Below are 27,528 nucleotides of genomic sequence, written 5' to 3'. Positions count from 1 at the left end.
AGCGGCTGTCTAAGATACTCCGCTGGCCTCACCCCTTCGAGAGCAAGGAAGAATTAAGACTAAACATATAAAGGAAAGATTAGTCCAAAGGACTAATGGACCACATTTACCACAGCCTCCACTAGACTGACTGAGTCCAGTACAGCTAGATGGTGCCCAGCTGCACCACTGACTGTTCTGACAGGGATCACAATAGAGTGTCCTGGACAGAGCTGGAGAAAAATGTAAAACAAAATTCTAACTCACAAAAAAAGACCAGATTTACTGGCCTGACAGAGACTGGAGAAAGCCTGAGAATATGGCGCCCAGACACTCTTTTAGCTCAGTAATGAAGTCACTCCCGAGGTCCACCCTTCAGCCAAAGATTAGACAGGCTCATAAAACAAAACGAGACTGAAGGGGCACACCAGTCCAGAGGCAAGGACGAGAAGGCAGGAGGGGAGAGGAAAGCTGGTAATAAGGAACCCAAGGTCGAGAAGGGGGAGTGTTGACATGTTGTGGGGCTGTTAACCAATGTCATAAAATAGTATGTGTACTGTTTAATGAGAAACTAGTTCTGTAAACCTTCATCTAAAGTAAAACTTAAAAAAAAAAAAAAGATTCATTAACTGTAGTAAGATTCAACAACAAAAAAATTTTGCTTGACATGCATTTATCATCAGAAGTAAAATGGTGAAAAATAATAAGTGGCCAAGTGTTGCTATGTAGTTTCCCCTATATTATTATGATGCTTAATTTTATACTCCTAAAGGTTTTATTTAATCCCAACAGACAGAAGTATGAAAATAAGAAAGCATACAAGGATAATAACAGGTATTTACTGCGTTGAATTCTTCCACTGTGCAAGCCCTTTGGCTAAGCAATTCATGAGCATTATCTTATTTAATTCTGACAACTCTATGAAGTAGGTAATTATCCACATTTTGCAGATGAAGAAACTGTGGCTAAGACGGCTTTAAATGCTATCGCCAAGGTCACACATCTAGTAAGTATCTGGAACTGAGATAGGAACCTAGGTTTGTTTGATACCAAAGCCTTAGTTTTCAGCCTCATGACACAACCAAAATGAACCTCAAAAAAACAACCAGAAGTCCTTCCCTCTGGCTATCAACCCTGCAATCCCAACTTACCTGTCTATGACCTTTAAGAATATAAGGGAATTAACCTTATCCTAGACCCATCTGGAGTTTGGGTTATTAATACATATTATTATTATTTGTTCTGATACCAGAAATGTACTGAATGGAAACTTGTCTGCGTACATCCCCAAATGAGATATTTTCCAAAAAGCAAATTCTCTCAAGTGAGAGATCCAGAAGACAAAGGAGTTCAAAAAACACCTTATGGCTGTAGAATGGTACACTGTATTCCGAGAGCCTTTATATATGTTACCTCATTTGATTCTAACAAAAACTCTAAGAGGGAGGCAGAAGCTTTTCCCATTTCACAAATGAAAAAAACTGAAATCCAGAGATATTACGTGAATTACCAAGGACACACAGCTAGAAATAGCAGAGCCAAGACTAGAACTTAGGTCTTCTAACTTCTATTTCAGGGGCTCTTTTCTCTTGTCATATACCACTTAACCTTTATTACAATTTTTTTAGGATTTTTTTTTTAATTACTAAAATGGAGGGCAATATGAAATAAATGTTTAAGCTGATAGCAGCAAAGAGAATGTATCCACTGACAATATGTCTTATAAAGAATAATTAGTTCTAAAATAGTCACCAAATAAATTTTGAGAACTATATAATTACAAAAATAAAACCATTTTGAGATTGTCTATTTTCACAGAAAGACAAAGATTCAAAGACTTCTATAAAACACCTTTTGCAAACTTAATGCTTTAAAAAACATCAGAAATTTGGAAAAGTTTGTCAGCTTAGCCCAATTTTTAAATGAAACCCCAGGTCACAGAATGCAAGAAGTTCAAAATTTACAATGGTCTTTTGACAAAAAAAAAAAAATAGATTAAATTCTAACATGAGAGAGTTTTTGATTTCCACTGGTTGCTCAGTTAAAATACTCCTAGAGAGTAGTAAAGAAAACATCTATTCAAGAAAATGCCTTACCATTGCTTGATTCTAATAGCTCATTCCATTTTGGAGGCCTTTTGGTTTGCTTTCTTTCAGTTTTTTATAATATTGTTTATCTTAAGAAATTGCATGCAAAGTTATCTTAATTTCATAAAATAGTATTCTTCCTGAAGGAACTTATATTCCAAGTACAAAAATCAACTTTATTTTTTTCTTGATAAAAAATCTTTGTCTTCCGTCACCCAGTGGTTTCACACATATTTTATATATTATACTAACTTCTTTTGTGTATGTATATAATATATATATTGTAGGTATATATGTTATGATATACCTTCTCCTTTGATATATTAATATTTTCAAAGCTAAGTTATTGGAACTCTTTTGGTCAAGGAGTTCTCATAAACCTCTCAAAACTGCATAAAAGTGCACCTCTTGAAATAATTTACTGACTGAATATATGTGAATAGAAAACAAATTTTAATCTTAAATTATTTTTGTGATTTTAAAATCAATGTCACAATATGTATTAAAAGCCACTGGTATTAAATAGGAAGAATGAACAAATATGTTATAACTTTTATAAGTTATATAGTTTAAAAAATGAGAATTTGTATTTTCTAACATTAATTGGAAAAAATAAGAAATGAGGTAGGATTGGAAAAATGTATACAAATACACCCACTCCTCACTTATCAACATGGTTAGTGTTATGGATTGACTTGTTTTCCCCCAAAATATATGTCAACTTGGCTAGGCCATGATCCCCAGTATTCTGTGGTTGTCCTCCATTTTGTGATCTGATGCAATTTTCCTTTGTGTTATAAATCCTAACCTCTATGATGTAAATGAGGCAGGATTAGAGGCAGTTATGTTAATGTTATTTCAATACCAAGATTAGGTTGTATCTTGAGTCAATCTCTTTTGAGATATAAAAGAGACAAACAATTAGAAATACAGGGGGGCCTCATTCTCATCAAAGCAGAGCCAGGGGCAGAGCAAGTCCTTTGGCCCTAGAAGCTCCTAGGCCAGGGGAAGACTGATGACAAGGATCTTCCCCCAGAGCCAACAGAGAGAGAATGCCTTCCCCTGGAACTGGCACCCCGAATTTGGACTTCTAGCCCCCTAGACTGTGAGAGAATAAATTTGTTTGTTAAAGCCATCCACTTGTGGTATTTCTGTTATAGAAGCATTAGTTGACTAAAACAGGTTCCAAAGACCAGGTCATTACGCAAAAATTGGCATTAGGGAAAAATGGAGGATTTTTTTGTTTTGTTTTCAGACCACCCATTTGTCCAATTTTTTTTTAACTTAGAAATAAAAACACTAAGATTTACTGATGCACTCATCACCGTAATGAGTCCAGTTATGACTTACTAGTCTGCAGAGAAGGAGGCTTGGAGACAAAGCTGGATAAAGACGGGTTGTGTGACCAGAGGGCCCACGGCTTACCCACTTCACCTTCCGTCTGTGCTGGCTTCGGAGCTTCCCTTGAGGAGCTGCCTCCAGGGCTTCATTCCCTCCCCTACAAGCCCTGTGTTCACAACCACAGAGCCTGCTCTGCACTCTATGCCTAGTGAGTCACTGCGGCTTGGAATTCCTACCAGGGCGGTGCACCCTGGCCCAAAGAGGTGGAGGCTTCAGGCCCAATTCGCCTCACTTTGGGAAGTATCTGAACTCACACACATTTCTTCCAAACACCCTCTCCAAGGCTTCTTTCTTTCCTCCTTTCCCATCCCACAGCAATTTTAAGCTGCAGGGCCTCAGGCCACACAAAAGCTGGGAACCCAGAACAGGCTGGGCGCTGCCTGCGCATCAGCCCAAAGGCTGTGGCCACTGAGGAGGCTGGCCCTGTGTGGCAGCTAGACACCACCAGCAAGAGGCAGTGGAGGGCGCAGGGCAGCGCGGTCCAGCTTCCCTGGAGGCCGTCCAGAGTCCCTCCTCGAGGAAGGGGACGCTTCACAGCCATAGCTGCCCTACCTGCCACCTCGTTAACGAGTAAAATAGTAGATTTTGTCATAAATATAAAATGTTGGATGACAGGATTCTTGATAAGTGAGGAGTAGGTGTATGGTCTTCTATTCTGTGTATTTTGTGGGCATTTTTCAAGGTTCGTATTATTAAAATAATTCCATCTTTTCTGGGTCACTTTGCTTTTATTTATTTTGGGTTTAGTGGTATAGTTCTTCAGGTTGTAAGGACTGAGGTTTGGCTTTAATTCTCTGCAAAGCAACCTCATTAAAAAAAATATACATTAATCTTGAAAACAGCTTCCTGCCACATAACTATGGGGTACCTGGATATAAAAAACATTGAATTTTTTTAGCATTTAGTTAGTAATTTTCTTTTTACCACTCAATATCTCTTTTATACTTGTAATACTCTCATTAATGTAAATGTGAGCTTAAGGCAGAAAACTAATATGCAGGGAACCAGGCACATGGATTTAGAATCTACAGGCTTTTTCTAAATTAGGTGCTCACAATTTACAGACTGAAGAAATTAAATTTTCTATGTATTTTATTGGAAACCCTGGTGGCATAGTGGTTAAGTGCTACAGCTGCTAACCAAAGGATCGGCAGTTCAAATCCACTAGACGCTCCTTGGAAACTCTATGGGGCAGTTCTACTCTGTCTTACAGGGTCACTACGAGTTGGAATCAACTCAACAGCAACGGGTTTACGTATTTTATTAATTTAATTAAATTTTATATTTAGATACTGTTTAGTAAAGCACATATTAAATTAGTAGAGGAAAGTCTCAAAAGGCACTCCAGTTTCATTTGGAAATGTGTGTGTCGATCAGAACATTATTTAATTTGGGGAAAGAAGAGGTCAAGAGAGAAGTAAAGGTATACGCTAGTCACATGTAGTATTTCCAAGGCCACATGTTGACATGGTGGATATGAAATCTGGATTTGAACACAGAAAAAACTACATTTTAATTTTGAACATCTCAAAGTTCATTTTTCCTACCTTACTATTTCCTCTGGGTAACAATTATTAATACTGTTGATGTATTCTTGAAGGAGAGATCCAGGTTCTGCTTTTATCTCTTGAACTTTTTTAAGTCCACCACTTGTTACAAAAAGTCGTCGTGCTTTGCTATCATGTGGCAGCACCTTGAAAAGTGAAGCACATAAAAATGCTAGCTTTTCTCTATACTACTGAAGAGCAGTAATATATCAGAGAAAATGTAAAAAACAATTTATGTCCAATAGGGTTGGTGTAAGTCGGAATCAACTCAATAGCAACGGGTTTTATACCCATAACAGGAGCCCTGGTGGCTTAGTGGTTAAGACCTTGTCTGCTAAGCAAAAGGCTAGCAATCTGAATCCACCAGCCGCTCCTTGGAAACTCTATAGGGCAGTTCTAGCCTGTCCTGTAGGGTCGTTATGAGTCAGAATCTATTTAACAGCAACAGATTTGGTTTTTGTGTTTTCATACCTATAACATAAACTATTAAAACCAAGCCCACTGCTGTCGAGTCAATTCCGACTCATAGCGACCCTATAGGACAGAGTAGAACTGCACCACAGAGTTTCCAAGGAGCACCTGGCGGATTCGAACGGCCTACCTCTTGGTTAGCAGCTGTAGCACTCAACCACTACGCCACCAGGGTATCCACCTGTAACATAATGAACCTAAATTTGCTCATGAATGGACGTAAAATGTACTCTTCAGAAGTGTATTAACTTTTTATGCTGTGGAGACAAAATAAAGGCAATGAAAATGAGCAAAGACAATGGGAACCACTCATATCACATATGGAGAACAAAAAGTGGTGTCCCTTCTTTGCTTACACCCATTCAAGAGCTCTCCACTACCTACAAAAACAGGCAAACTCTTTAAAGGCACAGGCAGCCCTGTGTGACTCAACTCCTAATACCTCTCCAGACTCCTTTCCCACCAATCTCTATCCTCAATTTTGTTTCAGTAACATCAAAGTGCACGCAGTACCACTGCCCATACTGTTTCTTTTTCCTAGAATGCCTTCCACAATCCAGGTACCTCCCCCTTTACTTGGCTAACTCTTAGTCATTTTTTAAGACTCAGCTCAGGTGTCACCCTCCTTCAAGAAACCTTCTCTAGGACTCTCCCACCCTCCACCTTCTTATCCTAGGATAAGAGATACTTCTTTCACAGCACCTGGTCAAACTCCTATCAGTGCACTTACCACATAATATTTTGATTATCTGTTTATGTGTCTGTCACACATAAATGTCACTGGAGACAAAACCCATAACATTCATTTATATCCCTAGGGCCTGGTGCCTAAACAATGTTTAACAAATGAACACACTAAGGAGTAAGTAGAGAAAGGAGACTGAGAAGATGTTAAAGACATAGAGAATCAGGAAAGGAAAGAGTTAACAAATCCAAGAGAAGATTTAGAAAATCAATCGATGAGAACTAAAAAGAAAAACCACTTGGTTGGCAATTAAGAGGTGCTGAAGAATTAAGTAAATGCATTTGCATGTAGATGGCAAGCACAGGACGTCAGATTACCATCAGTTAAGGAGAGCACTGGAAGTAAGAAAGTAAAATCAAGCTTTAATGTTTCATAAAGAAAAAAACAGAAATCAGTAGGATGAGGCAGAGAGCTAGGCTAGAACAAAAGAGTACAGGTGTTTTTGTTTTGGTTTTAGGATCAGAGAGACTTGAGCATGTTTGTATGATGAGAGAAAAGAGCCAGCAGAGATAAATTAATTATGCAAGACGAAAAAGACTGACCAAACAAGGAAGGTGGAGAAGAGGGTGTGAGCTCAAAATGTGAGAATTCCTGCTCTTTTACTTGGTCATTGCCATTCCCTCTGACAGAAACACTCTTTTTACCTCAATTCTTACTCTTTCTTCAAGGGCCAGTTTTTTCACTTGTACTGTCTCCATTGTAAAAAAAAAAAAAAAAAAAAATTTTTTTTTTTTTGTAGCCCTCTCTACATACCTTACACTGCATTCACTTATTTTTTCTTTTAAAAAATAAAGTTTATCATGAAGCCTAGTACATTTAAATGTTTTCTAATTGTTTTGTTTGGTTTCCCCAGCTAGATTATAGTGTTCCTTGAAGAAGAACTTTGTCTTATTCTTTTTTGTCTATTTCCCAGTGCTTAACAGAGTACTGGATACATGGCATTTAACAAATACTTAACACTACAAAAGGATCTTCCTAATAGAAAAATAATTCAAATCAGCTGGACAAAGAAGACTGCATTAGTATTTTTTTTAATGGAATTCCCCATAGATATATCAGTTTTAAATATTTCGTTTGGCCTGGAGATTTTTCATTACCTCCTGTCTCTGTCCCCAGCCACATTTAACTAAAATCTTTTAACTTTCTGCCTTGCTTTCCTATCTCTTTAGTACACAAAATTCTGCCAGAAGCAAATATTCCTGAAGGCATATTTATAAGAGTATATGATATGAGGTACTGTCTTTATTTGAGTTAGCTGTCTAATTTTCACAAAGCCCATTGATTTATTTTCATTTACTTTAGTGACTTATTTTGAATTCTTAATATAGGTTAGTGTTCATTTTTACAGTAAGTTTAATAAAACTAGAATATCTTGCTCACTATCCTAAAAGATTAGACAACAAAATGAAACTTTCAGAAATGTCAACTATCCATTTCTAAGGAGCCCCTGGGTGGCACAATGGTTAAGTGCTCCACTGCTAACTGAAAAGATTGGTAGCTCAAACCCACCCAATGGCCTCCATCGAGAAAGACCTGGCAATCTACTCCCATGAAGTTTGCAGCCTAGGAAACCCTGTCACATGGGTTCCCTATGAGTCAAAAATTGGCTTGACAACACCTAACAACAACACTAACTGAAAGGCTGGAATTTCAAACCTACCCAGAGGTGCCTCAGAAAAAAGGCCTGGTGGTCTGCCTCTGAAAGGTCACAGCCTTGAAAGCCCCGTAGAGCACAGTTCTACTCTGACACACACTGGATCGCCGTGAGTCGCAACTGACCCAACAGTGACAGGTATCCATTTCTAAGAGCTGATGATCAAGTTTGTAGAAGATCCACTCAGCCTCTTATTCTTCCTCCCTGTTAGTTGATAAATTAGCTGGTCAATTTGTTACTTAGTACCTCAAAGCACACAAAAATGAAGAGGTGGATCAGTTTTCCCCTTGCAGTAATTTAGTCTTTCTCTCCATTATTTGGTTAGTTGATTTGTCAGGTGAGCACACTATTATGTCTCCTACATCCCATATAACTAAGAGGAAAAAAAAAAAATCCTTTGATTATGGGTTTGGGTGGGTTGATTATTTTCTTAGAAGGAGGCAGACAGAACACAGGTGTATTTAATACACAGAGCTGTATGCTGAGGTGGCTTTAGCAATGTAAAAACCTATTTTCCAGTGGCCATGATATCTGAACATCAGTCAAGCTGCTGGAGATCATGGAGAGTTCAGAGAAGTGAAGGCTGTTAGTAGAGTCTATCTTTAATATAAGTGCCTAAAACTAGACCTATTTAACTGTAGGCCCAAGTTAAAAAGTTATGACAATATATATTTTTATTCGTTATTTGTAGAAATTTACTATTCCAAAAATAGTACCTCATTTATGTAGATTATAACTAACAAAAGTGAATTTGTACCCCTGTTCACTTTTCATATAAATTTTGTTAATCAGCAATATTAACTTCCATGTCTTATTTCTTAAAAACTCGTTTTTAATCTAGTGCTTATTATGTGCCCGATATTGAGCCAAACTCTTTACATATAATATCTCATATTTAATCTTAACAATGGCCCTAGAAAATAAAGTACCATTTTATGAGTGATGAAACTAAGGCTTAGAGAGGTCAAAACTTTGCAGAAGGTATTAGAGCTGGTATGTGGGAAATCTAAGCACTCCAACTCCAGAGTCTGAGCCACTACAGGATACTAATTCCACAGACCCCATTTTTTTTAAATCAAGTATAATTTAACCTGTCCTTGATGGCTGAGTGTCACCATCCTCACCATCGATGACTACTGAAATGCAGTCATTTCTCTCCTCCGTTGCTAAAAGTAGTCAGTTCTGCTGGCCGTTCTCACCTCTAGCAGCCTAATCTATCTTACTACCTTTAATCTGCAATGATCTAAGAAACCTGACAGCTTCAGTTGTTGAAACTGTTCATAAAATAAGTTAATAAGCTCCAAATGACTACCTAAGAACATCTGCAGTAAAGTACATGGACTTAGTGGCTCCGAGACGTTTTTCCTTTTCTTTATAAGATCTTTTCTGTGTTCCTAAGTGAGACTAACAGACACTGGGAAAATCACTAAAAATTACTTATCTATATAAATTATCTGTATTATGAGGTTTTCATGTGTTGGCATACTATTTACTCCCTGAGAACACTAAAAAACTGTACAGAGGCTGTGGTTTTAAAAAAAATAAAAGCAAGGAAAAAGGAAGGGTTTTATTTCTATGTGAATTTTACTAACCTATTTATGTTATGTTACCTTCCATGTCAATACAGACCAGTGAGAGTTGAGTAGTAAAACCCTGCCCCCATCTAGCAGAAGGAAATACAGTGACCGAACAGAAAAAACAAATTATTTTCGTTTACTTCCCCAACACGTAGGCTAAGAGAATGCTGCTCACCTTACTGAACTGTCCAACCACATGCTTCAGAATGTTGGGGGGAGCATCATACAGAAACGGTTCAAGAGCTGGTAGATAGGTACATTTTTGAAGGATATTCTTTATAGCTTTTTTACTCTATTAAAAAAATACAAAGCAAAATACATACCAAAGTAAGTAATCAATGAAAGCTTGATACAAATCCATGTATACTTTATTCCTTTTCATTGTCAAATAACGTTCCACTTTAATTTATGTTCCTAAGATCCAAAAATGAAATCAATTTCCTGGTCTAACCTGCAGTTGTTTTTTTTAAACAGTTGTCAGAAAGACTCCTATCTTTCATTGGTTTTATCATGGAATAACTTGTAATTTGTCTTCTTGTTAAGCCACAAAATGTACAGTATATTAGTGAGCTCTTAAAATACCTATGAGATAATGAGATAATTAAAATTATAAAGCATAAGTTATAGACCATAAATTAATATGTGTATTTTATTGGTGTAAAAATTTGTATATATGAAACTGTGAGATAATACTTCCTATTCTTTTCAAACAATGAATACAAGAAAATAATCAGTTTATCATAGAATGCCATTATCAGGCATTCATTCTATGTTCTCTAAAAGGTTTCAGAGCTCATAAGTATGTGATCAGAATACTCTACTGTGTGCATATTCAGTGAGCATTTGCAGATATGCTGCGATAGCTCGTGGGTATGAATTTCTCCGTTCACAGATGTATAACAGACAGGCTCTATTCCAACTATAGAGAAAGGCCCCCTCAGCACTAGGGAGTGTATCACCCACAAGTAAAAGAATAACTAGCTACCCATGCCTACCTACCTTTCCCCTCTCCTCCCCAGGACTCCACAGTGTTTCAGAGTAACAATGTATGGGGCTGTCCCCTGTCCTAAATGTGGCTGAAGGGCCCTGATGTGACTGTAACACGTTGTTGCAGTCAGCTCTCAGGTCATGGCTGTTTGTGATTCTGTTTGCCATTAAAGGCTGCCCACTTCACTTTGGAAGCTACACAACAATTGGGTTTGTCTAGTGTTGTTTCCCAGTAGAATTCCACATCTGCTTGTATATGGTTTTGTGCTTCATTATATCCTTACAGCCTTTCATCTGATCACCTGCTCTCTCTCTGAGGCCTTAGCAGACCTAGTCTTCTAGGATCAGAATCCTGCTATTGAACATTTTGCAATGCTTTTGAAATGTCAAGGAGCGTTCTGATTTTCACATTGTGAATTTTATAACTGGAACTTGGATTCAGCAAGACTTTCAACAACATTTGTGCTATCAGTAATGGAATTCTGAAATTTAAGGTTTCCCAGAGACCCAGGCTAGGCAGTCTTATATAACTTTTCTTATCTCTCAACACATATACCCTCAAACATTGTTTTATAAACTAAATTAAATAAGGAATGTATGAAATGCAGCCCAACTTCTTTCCATAAGTAGTGTAACGTAACTTGAAGTTAAATTCTTGATTCCCAGCACACCGAGTTATACCTTTGGGAACCACCTTAGGACCCTAGTGATCTTAGCAGGTCAACAAATGTAACTTAACTGCTACTGGTGACAAGGTCTACTAATGGTACAGCACAGAGCACATCCACTGTCCCATATATATAGCTTTACTCTAATTCCACTAGTTCCAAGTTGGTGATGTATTGCAAAGCTATTAATCAAGAACTCTAGAAAGGAGTCTAATGACTCCTTTACTATCTTTCATCTGGAAGAAATATACTTGATTTATAACTGTATTCCTCAAGGTAAGAATATATGTCAGGATTAATAATAGGCTTAATAATCCAGCATGAAAGAAGTATTAGTGCATTAGTTAAGATTTTGTTTTTGTGCACATTTCTGGGCTTAAGATTTTTTTTAACAACTTTATTGAGATACAGTTTATATACCATAAAATTCACTCGTTTTAAGTGTACAATTCAATAATGGTTAGTAAATTTACAGAGTTGTGCAACCATCTCCACAACCTAATTTTAGAACATTTTCATTATTCCAAAAAGAAACTTCATGCCCATTGTGTTGTTGTTGTTGTTGTTAGGTGCCATCAAGCTGGTTCTGACTCATAGCAACCCCTACGTAAAAGCAAACGAAACACTGCCCCGTCTTGTGCCATCCTCACAATTGTTGTTATGCTTAAGCCCACTGTTGCAACCACTGTGTCAATCCATCTCATTGAGGGTCTTCCTCTTTTTCACTGACCCCCATTGTGGTCACTCCCTATTCCCTCCCTGCCATCATGCCCTGGCAACCACTAATCTACTTTCTGTCGCTATAGTTTTGACTTTCTCGACAATTAGTATAAACGGAATTATACAATATGTAAACTTTTGTGTCTGGCCTCTTTCACTAAGCATAATGTTTTTGGTGTTGTCTGTGTTATAGCAGGAAACCCTGGTGGCGTAGTGGTTAAGAGCTACGGCTGCTAACCAAAAGGTCATCAGTTCGAATCCACCAGGTGCTCCTTGCAAACCCTACAGGGCACTTCTACTCTGTCCTATAGGGTCGCTATGAGTTGGAATTGACTCAATGGCAGCAGTAGTGGGTGTTATAACATGTATCAGTACTTTGTTCCTTTTCATCGCCAGATAGCATTCCACTTTACAGATTTACCACATTTTGTTTATCCATTCTCCCTCCAGTTGAGAGATATTTGGGTTGTTTCCACTTTTGCTATTAGAACTAATGCTGCTATGAAGATTCATATACAAGTCTTGTTGTAGACGAATGTTTTTATTTCTTTTGGATAGAACCTAGGAGTGGAGCTGTTGGGTGATAATGGTAAATTTACCTTTAATATTTTGAGAAACTACCAAAGTCTTTCCCAACGTGGCTACAACATTTTACATTCCCACCAGCAATGTAATAAAGGTTCAAAGTTTATCCTGGTCAACACTTGTTATTATCCGTCTTATTAATTATACCCATTTTTGTGCATGTGAAGTGGTATCTCATTATGGCTTTGATTTTCATTTCCCTAGTGACTAATGATGTTGAACATCTTTTCATGTGCTTATTGGTCACTTGTATATCCTCTTTGATGAAATGTTTATTAAAATCTTTTGCCCATTGCTTAGTTTGGTCATTTGTCTTCTTATTGAGTTAAATGAAGTCTTTATATATTCTTGATACTAGTTCTTTCTTGAATTTATGATTTGCAAATATTTTCTCCCAGTCTGTGGCTTGCCTTTTCACTTTCTTCGTGGTGTCTTTTGAAGCACAAAAGGTTTTAATTATGATGAAACCCAATTTCTCTCTCTCTCTTTTTTTTTTTCTTTGTGCTTTTGCTGTCATAGCTAAGAAATATTTGCCTAGCTCAAGATCATGAAGTTTTACGTCTATTTTCTTGCAAAAATTTTATAGCTTGAACTCATATTTAGGTCTGTGATTCATTTTGAGCTAATTTTGGTATATGGTATGAGATCAGGGTCCAAATTCATCTTTTTTGCACGTGGATATGATTATCCCAGCACCATTTGCTGAAAAGACTATCCTTTCCACATTAAATTGTCTTGGCACCTTTGGCAAAACTCACTTGACCATAAATATTAGGGTTTATTTCTAGATTTCCAACTCAATTCCATTGATACATATGTCTTTCCTTAAGCAAGTACTACCTGACCTGATTACTGTAGCTTTGTAGTGTTTTGAGATCAAGGACTGTAAGCCTTTTTTTCTTTTTCAAGACTGTTTTGGCTAGTCTGGATCCTTTGCATTTCCATATGGATTTTGGTGGTTTTTTTAATTAAGATTTTATTGTGTTTTAGGTGAGAGTTTACACAGCAAATTGGTTCCCTTTATACAATTTTTATATAAATTGTTCCATGACGTTGGTTAATTTTTCACAATGTGTCAGCATTCTCATTATTTCTATTCTTTTCGTTCTGTTTCCATTAATCTAGCTTCCCTGCCCCTCCTTACCTTCTTATCTTTGTTTTAGGGTACATATTGACTGTTTGGTCTCTTAGAGTTGATTACTTAAGGGAGCACAGTACTAATGGGTGGTACTGTTTATTCTAAAGGCAGTCTATTATTTGGATGAAAGGTGACTCCCAGAAGTAGCCTCAGCTCCAAGTTCAAAGGGTATCTCAGGGCAATAGTCTTGGAGGTTTCTGTAGTCTCTATCAGTCCAGTAAGTCTGGCCTTTTATAGGAATTTGAGTTTTGCTCTACATTTTTCTCCCATTCTATCCAGGACTTTTTATTATGTCCCTGGTCAGAACGTTCAGTGGTGGTAGCTGAGCACATCTGGTTCTTCTTATCTCAGGTTAGAAGAGGCTGTGGCTATTAGTCCTCTGGACTAACTTCTTCTTTGAGTCTTTGGTTTCCTTCAGTCTCTTTTGTTCAAGACGAATAGACCCATATTAGATAGCTGCTCACAAGCTTTTAAAACCCCAGATGCTACTCACCAAGCTACGATGTAGAATGTTATCTTTATGAACTATGTTATGTCAATTAACCAAGTTGTCCCACAAGATCCATATGGATTTTAGGATCAATTTCTTAATTTCTGAAAAAAAGTCAGCTGAGATTTCAATAGGGATTACATTGAAAATATAGACCAACTTGGGGAGTATGGCCATTGTAACAATATTGTGTCTTCCAATCTGTAAGCATGGATTGTCTCTCCACTTATTCATATCTTCTTTAATTTTTTTCAGCATTGTTTTGTAGTTTTCAGTGTACAAGCCTTATACTTCTTTTGCTAAGTTTATTCCTAAGGATTTTATTCTTTTGATGCTATTGTGAATAAAATTATTTTCTTAATTTCATATTTGGATTGTTCGTGATTAGCATATAAAAATACAATTCATTTTTGTATACTGATCTTGTGTCCTGTGACCTTGTTAAACTCTTATTAGTTCTGGTATTTTTGTGTGGATTCCTTAGGATTTTCTACATACAAGATCATGTCACCTGCTGAGCTTAAGATTTGTTAAACCAAAAAAACCCAAACCCAGTGCCGTCGAGTCGATTCCAACTCATAGCAACCCTATATTGTTCGTTAGCCTTCAGAAAAATATGCCTTATGTTTAGTTATTTATGGCTCTGTGGAAAATAAAATAGTTCTTATACCTTTATACTGGCAACTGTACAGAAATCATAAGGGGTGAGCAAACACTTTTATTTAGTTAAGTCACTAAACCAACAAATATCTTACTTTGAACTAATGGATAACAGATTATGAATTTTACTAATTTATTACCACATTTATTAGCATTTACTAATTTATCCTTTGTCATGGGTTAAATTATGTCCCCCCCAAAATGTGTGTATCTATTTGGCTGGGCCATGATTTCCAGTATTGTGTGGTTCTCCATTTTGTGATTGTAATCTTATATTAAAGAGGATTAGGGTGGGACTGTACTATCCTTACCCAGGTCACATCCCTGATTCAATGTAAAGGGAGTTTCCTGGGGTGTGGCCTGCACCACATTTTCTCTCGCAAGAGATAAAAAGGAAAGGGAAGCAAACCAAGAGTTGGGGACCTCATACCACCAAGAAAGAAGAACCAAAGCAGAGTGTGTCCTTTGGACCCGGGGTTCCTCCATGAAGAGATCTTAGTCCAGGGGAAGACTGACAAGAAAAACCTTCCTCCAGAGCCGACAGAGACAGAAAGCCTTCCCCTGGACTTGACGCCCTGGATTTGGACTTCTAGCCTACCAGACCGTGAAGAAATAAATTTCTCTTTGTTAAAGCCATCCACTTGTGGTATTTCTAGATGACTAAGACATTTAAGACATCCTTAGCCATAAATATGATGATGTTAGGGAAAGAGTGGTGGGCTACTTGTTTAGAGAAACTTGGGTTTGAGTCTGGTTTTGCTATGAACTAGCATAGCATCTACAGTTCTGCATTTATTCTTTTTTATGACATTTCTAAAATCTAACTCTGTCCACACTAATCAGAGCTGTCATTGTAAAAAGCCATAGTAAGTGACTAATAACACTATTTTTATCTCTTTATAACACACCTAAGAATAGCAGTTAACAAAATAAGATTGCCAATACTATGCAAACAATACCGCTTTAATCCTTTTCACAGAAAAATGGGAGGAATAATAAAAATTATATCCATTGCTGCTTTCCTTAATGGATGATCTTTAATGAAAACTGTTTAAAGGAAAACGTTTCTTATTAGAAAGTTAATTTTTGTTCTAAAAGCATTCTGGTCCAAAGTTATAGTAATAAAAATGAAGAGGGAAAATAGAGATAAACGTTCAAGACCTTGGGTTAGGCAAAAGCCTTTTAGATACAACTCCAAAAGTATAAGCAAAAAAAGAAAAAAATTGATCAATTGAATTTCATTAAAATTTAAAACTTTTGTGGTGCAAATGATACCATCAAGAAAGTGAGCAGACAAGCCACAGGATGGGAGAAAATACTTACAAATCATGTATCTGATAATGTACTTGTATCTCAAGTATCTATTTAAAAAACTCTTATAACCCAATAATAAAAAGATAAATAAATTTAAAAATGGGCAAATGATCTGAATAAGCATTTCTCCAGAAAAGATATACAAGCACATGAAAAGATTCTCAAAGCATTAGCCATCAGGGAAATCAAATCAAAACCACAATGAGATGCCAGTTCACACCCACTAGAATGACTATAATCAAAAACAGAGATATTAACAAGTGTTCATGAGGATGCAGAGAAATTGGAACTCTCATACATTGCTGGTGGGAATATAAAAAGGTTCAAGCACATTGGAAAATAGTTTCACAGCTTCCCAAAAAATGTTAAACAGAGTTACCATATGATCTAGCAATTCCACTCCTAGGTATATACCCAAGAGAGATGAAAACATATATCCACACAAAAACTTGTGCAATAAGATCATAGCAGCATTATTCTCAATAGCCAAAAAGCTGAAACAATCCAAATGCCGATACACTGATGAATGGATAAACAGGATGTGGCATACCACACAATGGAGTATTATTTTGCAATAAAAATGAACAAAGTACTGACAGATGGCACATCACAAATGAACCTTGAAGACTTATGCTAAGTGAAAGAAGCCAGGCATAAAAGGCCACATAAATTGTATGGATATATATATCCAGATAAGCAAATCCATAAAGGCAAAAAGTTGATTAGTGGTTGCCTAGGGCTGGCCGTGGGGAGTGACTGCTAATGGGTACAGAGTTTCCCTTTGCCGGGAAGGAAATGTTTTAAAATTAGATTCTAGTGACAGTTGCACGATTCTGTGAATATGCTAAAATCATTGGATTGTACACTTTAAATGGTTGAATTGTATGGAATGTGAATTATATTTCAATACAGCTAGTGAAAAAAAATGGAGGGACATCCATGACTATAAGAACATAATAATAATTATTACAGAAATAGTTTTATAACTAAGGTAACAAAATGAACTGATTCAAATGCCAAACTAAGGTGGAACAAACACTTTGTTAAAACACCCTAAATCAAAATGAGTGAAAATGAAGTTGCCTGAATATTTTCAAAATATATGTAGGTAAGCTTATCAGATAAAATACATAATTTTTTTCAGTTTTTATTAGGGTATTTGGAATAACACAGATGCAGGCATAGTAAGGCTGTGCGAAAACAGGCAAGAAATTCCAAGGGCCTGCTCATTGGCTCTCCTGGATCAGAACCAATTAGAGAATGCTTACAGAAGCTGACATGCCTTTGAAACACAATGAACTTCAACATGGCCTTATAATTTGAAGGCTGTCACAGAGCAACAAATGAGAAATACCATTAGACAGCTTGTGATGCTCTTGGATACAGTTTTCCCTACTGAGATAGTGTCAAACAGACTTGAATGGGACTTTCTTTCTAAAGCCTTTAAAACCACTGATAGAATCCAAGAGACCTTGGGGGAAAGAAAAAAATAATAATGATGATCAAGTCTCTACAGTAAGAAGATATTTATGTGGGTGGCCTGAAAGCCTTGGAAAGATTGCTCACAGGATAATGACTGGTAAAGATCCCACTTTTTAAAATTAAATACCTAGTGTATTTCATGAAAGTAAATGCTGTATCAAATATAGGCAGAAGGAACCTGAATTTCTATTAGTAAACCTAAATGTTTGAATAAAGTGACCTTTGTTAAGCTGAACTACAAAAAAAAAAGTTACTTCACTTTAAAGTGAATTTTTCAAACTTACTGTACCCCCTGATATTAACAACATCATCATAATTCAGGAAAATCCAAGTTATATAAACTTGATAGTATATAAAAGGGTAGTTAGTATATTAAAAGGATTATAGTGCTACCTTGGGAGAGTATTTGCAAGGATTTCTCAAGCTATAATTACTATTAACTTCAGTTATTAATTCCTTTACTTAAAGGAAAATAAAAATTGTTAAGTGCAGGAATCTGATAAATATTATTTTTTAAGTATTAATAATTTTTCTGTGATAATCTAGAAGTTGGACATAACTACTATTATAACCTGGGCATGTTTATGCCTGTAGAGACCCTGCAGTGGAGGCCGACAGTCACTGAATCACTGGAGATAAAAGAAGGGAGGAAGGAAAAAGGAAGAAGTCCAGAAGGAGGGAGAGAGGAGGAGGAAGAGGAGAAGGAGAAGAAAGAACAATAATGATAATGGGTTAAAGAAATATGAAACCAAAAGAGAACTATATATATAGGTTGAAATTACATATATGTAAATCAGCTATACTTGAACAACTCAAAACTGGAAATGGAGTTGTGGTTTCTGACCAGAAAGTCACAGAATCACAGAATTGTTAAATTGGAAAAGACCGTATAGAGCACACTGTCAATCTTATTCAACCAAGTGTTGCCAAGGAATGTACTCAACATTGGAAAAATGTTAGGGAAGCCCTAAATCTATTAAATCATTGCTTTGATCTAGAAAGTCTTATAAAATTGAAGAAATGTTAATATTATAAATCAATTTCCCTCTCAATGAGTTTGTAGAGGAATAACATGTAAACATAACCAAATAAACAAATTACTTTTATAAAATCTGTAAATCAAATGATTCACTATAAAAAAATTTTTTTTTTATATATATAACTTTCAGAACCCCTCAGCTGCACAGCTCAAATGAACTTCCTACCTCATTATACCATTTAAAGTTATATTTTAGCTAATGTGTTTTCGTATTTGTTAACTTACTATTTTAATTAAAATTTATGTATAATTTAACTCGCTGTTGTTAATTTTATTACAAATTGTTATCTTTGCTGTGTAGCTCCCTCGATCCAAGTCAATTCTGAAAGCTGCTTTTAAAGAATTACATGTTTTCCTAATAGATAATATGCTGGGAAACATTTTTTTTCCTTCTTTGAAATTTTAAAATTTTCAAATAACCCACCCTATTTTATATTCAAGTTTTATGAATCATTTTAATAGCTTGTAGTATTTCCAGAAAGCTTGCTTTTAAAAGAAATGCATGACTTAAAAATGTCTATGAATCTTAAGGACACACATTTTTATGAGGAGCAAATAGAGGACATACAATTAAAAAACCAGTGGAGCTGCAGTTAGGGATTATGGCTCCAAGAATTATGACTGGAGTTAGATTATGGCTCCGAGAATACCCTCCAACTAGTTACGTTATACCTTTGCAAAGCTCTTTAAATTATTTGAAGTCAAATTTTTCTGTGAAATGAACTAACAGTCTCTCCAGTCAATTCCAATTCCAAAATAAAGTCAACAAGAAGCCAGAATGCGATTACATAGACATTCATCTTACAGACAACGTTACTACTGTAAAGGACTTTTTTAAAAAAGATCACTGATACAGAAACACTGATAGAGACAAAAGTCATCTATTTTCACAGATGAATCAATTCTTCTGCAAAATTTGCATCTCTCGACTCATAAAAATAATATTGCCTATGATGAAGATTAAAACATTTTTAATTACATATTTTAAGAATAAATAAAAGCCTAATAAATTTCCATAGAACAGTTAAGAATCAAGCACTTACTTTTACTTGAAGGTCCTCAGAACTTTCTGTTGACATGTACAAAGAAAGCAGAACAGGCAAAGTATTTGTGACTGCAACAGCCCGTGCGTGTTCAGGAGTGTGTCTCCCAATCTGTCCTAAGGCCCAAGCAGCAGCAGCCTTAATATGATCCTCTGGTTCTTCTGACAAGCAGACTGACAACTGGGGTACACCCTGCAGTGTTGATCAAAAGAGAAAGTATTATGAATCTAGAGTAGGATTAAAGAGTCTTTCTATGTCTCTCAAACATCAGAATAAATCATTTTAGTCTTGATCCTTCTTTCCTAAATGGTTCGATAAATGAAGACATCGCAGGGGCTGTCATTTTTCAAGTCAACAAAATGACTAGAACTAATTTACCTTAATTACCTGTAACGATCCAACTAAACGAAGAATATCTCTGCTAGCTTTCACCCCCCAAACAGAGAGGCATTTTAGGAAACAACAGATGCCACAGACTAGGATATATGCAAAAGCAGGTTACATCATGACAAACTAAAAATATCTAAGATTTTAAAACTTTCTATTTTCTTTATTAAAAAAGTTAATTTAGAATCCTGAAAGAAATTGTCTTTTTTCACCGAGTATAATAAATCTTTTTTTTATAATAAATCTGAGATAAATAACTACTATAGATGCAAAATCAAATGAATAATAGGAGCTAGAATACTATTTAGATACCTTTTATATGAAATATAGCCACTAATACCTTTCCTGACATAGAAAAAAAAATATTTTTTTCATAGTAAATGAAAAATTTCTATTAATTTTGGTCAATTTTTAAATTATAGTTCTGCCCATTTTACCATGTTTGAATGTCAAAGTAGAAATTATTTTTGTTACACAGATATTATGTGCTTACATTTTATACTTCAGTCTTCAATTTTATCTAAAGAATCAAAACTAAAGGGCCTCAGATTAATCAGTTTATATTCCCAAAGAAGAATCAATCAAATTATAATTCCAATTTCCGTATAGGCACAATTTTCTGACTAATTTGACACTATGGTAATTATCATCTTAAATCCAGTCCCATAAAAACTAGTATCACATGGTCTTGCTACCCCAGCAAAGGCCAAATCATCATATATACTTTTCTTTTTTCCACTTTTTAATTTGGTTATTAAGATCAATTTCCTGAAGAGATCTGCCATATTTCTTCCTGGATTCTTTCCTACAACTAAAAATGTCTGGCTGCCAATACAAAAGGTCAGACCTGTCTTCAGAATAAAGCAACTTTCCAGAAAGCCCATTCTTTGGGGACGTTTAGATTGAAGAAGCAGGAAGAAAAGGAGACAGTACCCTCCTCTCAAGGCCTGACTTACCAGCCTCAGTTGTCGTGAACAGCAAATGAGACAAGGAGCATAAATATGCTTTGAAAATTATAAACTATTATTTAAATATAAGGTGTTATTATTAGTCCTTATGCTAATATTTAGGAAGAGGAGAGAATGACACCGTACTGTGTGGTTTGCCTCCAACTGCTGCTGCCACCTTGATCTTCAACTAACTGAAAAACAAACTAGGTGGGAGAGGCCAGCAGCGACCCTAGACCAAAGAAGGAGAGAGTCTCCTGGTTAGTTTGAAGATGGGATGTAGGAGGCAAAACCAGTTTCTCCTTTTTTCATCACTTTTCCTATGTGTGAGCTTTCTGACAAAAGAACCAAGAATCAAAATCCCTGTAATGCCACTACAGTGACAGTGACCCTTCAGGAAGCACTGCTACTGCTCTAGTCACCATGATAGTTTCTGGTAATAGGAGAACAAAAGGAAACAGCAGAATTAAAGGGAAGGGAAGCAAAGAATTGCCATGGAATAAGTAGAAAATAAGGATCTGAGGCTCCTTTATTCTGAGGATTAGCAAGGGATCAAAAAATCCACGTTTCTGTTTAGCATACAGCAGCAGGTTTTCTCTGCTGATAAGAAACCCATACTCTAGGAGGTCACCACAGACATACTTTAAGCAAATCGCCTTTGAAGCATTCTTCTGGAGATCAATATTTATTCATTTAACAACTTTTTCAGCACCTACTATGTGCCAGGGCTACATTCTATGGTAGGTTAATAACAAAGTTGTGAACTGAGATAAGACAACAATCCCTAGAGCAAGGCAACAAAAACACTGCTGTCTGACTTCTGCTCTGAATTGTCTGCTTCTAAGAAAAAATATTAGCCTGGGTGGTACAACAGTTAAGAGCTACAGCTGCTAACCAAAAGGTCAGCAGTTCAAATCCACCAGCTGCTCCTTGGAAACCCTACGGGCCAATTCTACTGTGTCCTATAGGGTCACTATGAGTCGGAATTGACTCCACAGGAACAGGTTTTTTTTTTTTTTTTAAATACGTTAGTTCATGAAAGCAGGAGAGAAAGTAAATGAAAAAGCATGTCCTCGCCACTGTCATCTTCCAACCAAATGACAGGAAAGGAAGGCATTTCTAGACCTGGGAGAACGGTGAAAGTGACCATCAGGCATGACATTTATAATAGTTGTTTATACCCAAAGTGTGCATTGCATGTTTGTAAATACACATAGTCAAACCTTAAACATACAAATGCACTTAATATTTAAACACAGATAATGATAATGCTCAAAATAGTTGCTATTTTATTGATATTAAACACTGAGTAAAACCGTAAACGTTCTATAAAGTAAACCTTACTTTAGGCATTGCTTTAGGAAACTTACTAATAAGCATTGGAAAAAAGCTGAAAATCTTTTCAGGTAATTCTTTTACTTCTTTCAATTGTATTTTATATTCTGTAGGAGAGTATTAATTAGAATTAATTGGACTATTAATTAGAATATCTCACTGCAATACTAAAAAAGATAAGAAGAAGAAGGAAGAACAAACCTTGGAAATGATCACCGCCATGGCCAGGTTCTCAGAGTGAGCCGCCACATAACCCAGCATCATGATGCCAGGCAGCCTTATATTTCCTCTGCAGGAGCCAATACAGTCAATCACAGCAGCAACTCCTCCTGCATTAACTATCAGCTGTGAAAGCTAGGAGAAAAGGAGAAGAACTAGACAGTCAGGACCAGAAAGCCTACAATGATCTGTATATATCATTTAGTATTCGCCAACTTTTATTTAGAACCTAAAAACACCTGGTAAAATTTGAAAGATCATTTAGTGAAAATTAATATATTCACTAAAGAAATACACAAGTGTAATAATCTCACTATTTCAAATGCACAAATATACTCACTATGAGGTTCTTTACTCTGTGGTTCAATTTTTCATGCAGCGATGGCACAACTTTGATCCCTGTTATAATGGATGTCAAAATTCCTCACCTAGACACTGAGCCTAGGGCTAGTTCATAACTAGCTAACTGCTGAAACCCCCAATCATAATGCGTGTGTATGAAGCGGATTAATCACTGAATGCCGAAAGACAATGGCAGACTTAAAATATTCTCATCTAATTATCCTCCCTTTGCTAGTAATGATTACTAGCTGGTTGCTCTGCAACCCTGAAAAATTTCAACCAAGGAAAGATGTTAGGAGAAACAAAGAATGACGAGTTTAAGGTTTAATGAAATGAAAACTGATTAGTCAAAAAATACACAGAAAAGGATACTACCCCAGAACCAACAGGGGTCTGCTTTGTCCATTTCCTTCACATCTAAGACTTCAGGGCAGGGAATAACCATGTAAGAGCAGCTACCAGGGTGGCTGCCCTAGGCTAGGGGACGTTTGTGGTCTCTCCCAGTCTGGAGGTGTACTATGGTTCTCACTACTCCTGGCTGACATAAAATGATAAGGATGGCAAAGGTCTGCAGCATCCATACTCTGAGGATGGAAAGCTGGAAATGATTAAAAACTGAGATTTCAGACTCAAACTCCATTGATCTAAGCCAGTGGTTCTCAACTGGGAGCAATTTTGCCCCCCTCAGGGAACATTTGGCAATATATGGAGACATTTTTGATTGTCACGATTGGGGGACGCTACTGGCATCTAGTGATTAGAGGCCAGGGATGCTGCTAAACATCTTATAATGCAACATGACGGTCCCCACAAAAGAACTGTTCAGTCTAAAATGTCAATAGTTCTGAGAATGAGAAACCCTGATCTTACCAGATCATGTGGCACAATCTTTGGGCCCTGTAAACAAATTGATATTTTATTTTAAAACTAAAATTAACTACAAATTATTGTATTTTGAAGCTTTTTTTTTTTTTTTTTTACCTCGGGTGTATGTTTTGCAATCTCTCTAATTAAAGTAGAAGCATTTTTCTTCACATATTCATCTTTGTCCTTCAGACATGTAAGTACAACTGGAAAAATCTCTGCTTCAACCACCATCTCCGCCAGATCCACAGAATGCTTTGCTACCTGGCTGAGAGCTGAAAGGACCTGACGCTGTCAAGCAAAAAGGCAAAACAAAACGTTATGTGGAGTCCATAAAAGAGCTCAGATGTAATTTTAACAGCTTTATATGTGATCAAATTCCTTATAAAAAGCATAAACAGTTACATATCTAATATAACTTACAATTTCTGAATCTTGAGGTATTCACATTCAAGTCTTAAACACTCGTTTTTTCAATTCAATAATTTTAAAAATTAAATTTCTTAGTTCTCAATTGACTATTTAAAATCTATCTATTGCAGATGATCAAAGAATATTACATTTGGATGAATATTTCTTAATTATGCAATACTTGCATTGTTAATTTATGACACATGGTAATTTTGTGCAAAAATTGATCAAGCAGAACTAACTTATTTTTGACATGATGCTGAATCATGTCAAAGAATTTTCCATTGCTTAGGTACGCTAATAATTATAAAGCTACATAGAATATAACTATTAGAAAATAAAAATATACTTGTGACTATTAAATGAAAATCAGATTTCAAAAAGGTATAAAAAAGACTAATACAGCAATTTTCATAAGAAAATTAAATGTTATAGTGGTGGTGGTAGAAAAGCTTTCTGTCCCTTCCAACTCTAAGGTTCTCTGACTATGTGGGTCCTCATTTGAATTATTAACGTTAACACTGGTGTTACTTCTAGTTTTCAACACTGCACATGTTTTTCCCAAGTTGCATCTTTATTATCTAATTCTTAAAGCAATTATTTCCACATACTAAAAGACCAAATACATAATCTATTCGTATCTGTGTTCCATGATTATTTATTATTTTAAAATGTATACTAATCTAGACAGTCCATGTAGCCTGGAATGACTGTTTTTTAACCCCTTATTTTTAAATACCTTCAATTTAGCATCAGGATTCAGGATCATCTGGGCTAAGTGGGCAATAGCTCCTGCATCCACTACTGTCTGTGCTAACTCTGGAGAATGCTTCGAAATATCACTGAGGGCCGAAGCAGCAATCCTTTTCAAAGCAATTTCTGGCTCCTGGATACAGAGTACTAAAAGAGGAACCGCTCCCGCATCCACCACAGCTTGTGACAGTTCTGTGGGTCCAAGGAAAGTAATTAAGTGAGTATGGGTGACTGACCCTTGTGCAAGCCATTTTTCACCCTGACAGATACAGCAAAGAAAAAAGGGTAGGGTGTACTTCACTGTCTCGACATCTGCATTTCAAATCAGCCTTCCTGGTTTCATAAACCATGTGGACCAATCCTGAGCTGAAAAGAATACAGGTCAATAGATGGACCTCCATTTACATGAACACATTTGAGGTAGATTAGGCTGAAATGGCTTGTTATTCTTTTTTTTTTTTTTTTAAGAGAGTAAGCAGATGTCAGCTGTTTACGCTCTGACAATTCTGCCCTTCTCAACAGGCGAGCGTTTTATGCATGCTTTATAATAACAGCGAAAATTACAGTACCAAAAATTTACCAAGCACACTAATTAGACAGTATTTTGTTCTGTTTACATGAGTAAACAGTAATACAAATCTTGTGCCAATAATGTCGATTTTTAAATTCCTTTCATATTATCTAAACCTTACATAAAATATAAATGTGCATTTTCTCTGTACATCTAAAAATACTTTCAAAAGCAAGATCTACAACTGAAGAACATACTTTAATATGTATAGATGTTAGTATTTAGATAAAAGAATAAATTTGTCAGAAATACAGTAAATATCTTTTGGCTATACAACATGTTGATTTACTTGTGTGTCCAAGAATAACAGCTATAAAAATAACACATTTTAAATTACAGAGAATGAGAGACAATCAGGCAGACGCATATAATATATATCTTAAAAATGTCTTTTGAGAAGCATAAAGCACCAGAGTTACCTACTCTACTCTAATTGTATTCATGGCTTCTCTTACTGAATTACCTATACTTATTTCTGTAATTTCTTCTTTTCAAATTATGTTCTTATTTTCCCAGATTTGCAGCACCTTACCAATTTCTAAATATGCCTTAATAGCCAAACTAAGATATCTATTCAGCAAATCACTTAAAGTATTTTTTAAAAAAATAAGGTGTTTTATATTTTCAAAAGAGTGGTACTATCACATTTTATAAAAAGAAAATAATGTTAGAAAACACAAGTTGGTATCCAATATGTGTTTTCCTCAAATTATTATAATTATCTTAGAAGTCTTAATATTGTATAAATGATTCATTCATCATTTCATTAAACAAGTATCAATGGAAGATTATGTGCCAGATTGGTTCGACTCCGGTGCAGATGACACACTTCTACAAATGAACATCACACTGATTAGCAAGTAGCCATTTCAGTAAAAGAAAATCTGGTACAATAAATGGTATACAATGAGGAGGTAATATGTAATCACAAGAGCTAGAAGCAGATGAGAGGAAAATGGTTTTAAAAAAAGACAAGATGGTAGCAATAGATTGGACTATCAACCTAACAATACAACAGATTCCTCAGAAGCAGTCTCTGGGATGCTATTACAAAGGCCTGAAGACCAACAAGACAGCAGGTGAAACCAGGTGATCACTGTTTCTCGCACCCCCAAGGGAAATAAAAAGAAAATATAAAGTATGATATTGTTTGTTACGTAGTTTCTAGATGTAAGTCTCATTTTCTGTTAATTACTACCACATTACTTAAGAATTCAATTCAATCCAAATTATATATGGGCTGCATGGCCCAGCATTTTATCACTGTCCATACCCACCTTATATGTATACACTTACACATGCCTGGAATCTGTATGACTGAACATTTTGTTACAGAGAATGTTAAGGATTAGGTCATCTACTCATGTACTCCTACGTTTATACACAGTTTCTAACAGTAGAGAGTATGTAGCAAACTACTACTGCTTAAAAATATTATTAATAAAAAGTTAAGGTTCTTTTGAAGAAACATCTACTATCCAGTTTATAATTCCCGCACATCTTATCTTTCCTTGAACAACTGTTAGAGTGCTGTATCTTCCTTTGTGTAGTAAACTCTGTTGTTCTGACTTGTTACCCAAACCCACCCTCAACTTTTTCTATTCCCTCTAGGTAGTAATGACATCAGATGTGGGGGATGCTACTTTTACTGTGCAGCTAATGAAGAAAGATTTACTGTGAAGGTAATGAAGCTTCTAAGGACCTGGATTGGGCCTAGCAATTTTGTACTTGCAATTTCATGTATGTTTTTTTAAAGGTTATCTTCAAGTTTATATGGTTATAAAACCAGGATTTGTTCTTGGGTGACATACATTGTTATTTAGAAATATTATTGTTCTATAGCCTTCATACGTATAGTAGGTATAAGACTGTGTATACAAGTAAAAATATGATAGGCCTAAATAACACACACCATATTATATTACAGATGTTGTTAGGTAACCTGGCGTTGATTTTGACTCACAGCAATGCCATGTTACAGAGTAGAACTGCCCCATAGAGTTTTCTAGGCTGTAATCTTTATGGCAGGAGCTCTAGTGGTGCCATGGTTAAGCGTTAGGCTGCTAACTGAAAAGTCGGAAGTTTGAACCACCAGCCACTCCTTAGGAGAAA

The 27,528-nt window shown here is 36.0% G+C and overlaps 1 protein-coding gene and 1 long non-coding RNA gene across 5 annotated transcripts in view; one reads left to right on the top strand and one right to left on the bottom strand.

Moving 5' to 3' along the window:
* The window catches only part of SPAG6 (sperm associated antigen 6), a 68,430-nt gene that overhangs the window by 4,434 nt on the left and 36,468 nt on the right, over positions 1 to 27,528 (bottom strand). For 2 of the 3 annotated variants that reach the window (XM_003410552.4, XM_023548865.2), the window contains 6 exons: positions 24,832 to 25,037; positions 23,799 to 23,972; positions 22,458 to 22,610; positions 19,588 to 19,779; positions 9,637 to 9,753; positions 5,015 to 5,160 (listed from right to left, as the gene is read on the bottom strand). In XM_003410552.4, the coding sequence (XP_003410600.1) occupies positions 5,015 to 5,160; positions 9,637 to 9,753; positions 19,588 to 19,779; positions 22,458 to 22,610; positions 23,799 to 23,972; positions 24,832 to 25,037 (988 nt within the window). The remainder of the gene's footprint in view (positions 1 to 5,014; positions 5,161 to 9,636; positions 9,754 to 19,587; positions 19,780 to 22,457; positions 22,611 to 23,798; positions 23,973 to 24,831; positions 25,038 to 27,528) is intronic. The other variant, XM_023548866.2, reaches the window with a different exon arrangement.
* Positions 1 to 27,528, top strand: part of LOC111750850 (uncharacterized) — a 64,078-nt gene that overhangs the window by 23,969 nt on the left and 12,581 nt on the right. For both annotated transcript variants that reach the window (XR_010321959.1, XR_002785891.2), the window contains exons 2-4: positions 23,874 to 24,029; positions 24,843 to 25,062; positions 27,028 to 27,098. This is a non-coding gene — a long non-coding RNA (uncharacterized LOC111750850). The remainder of the gene's footprint in view (positions 1 to 23,873; positions 24,030 to 24,842; positions 25,063 to 27,027; positions 27,099 to 27,528) is intronic.

The sequence above is a fragment of the Loxodonta africana genome, chromosome 4 (assembly GCF_030014295.1).
Source record: "Loxodonta africana isolate mLoxAfr1 chromosome 4, mLoxAfr1.hap2, whole genome shotgun sequence".
NCBI lineage: Eukaryota > Metazoa > Chordata > Mammalia > Proboscidea > Elephantidae > Loxodonta > Loxodonta africana.
This window is presented reverse-complemented; position numbering and strand designations above follow the sequence as displayed.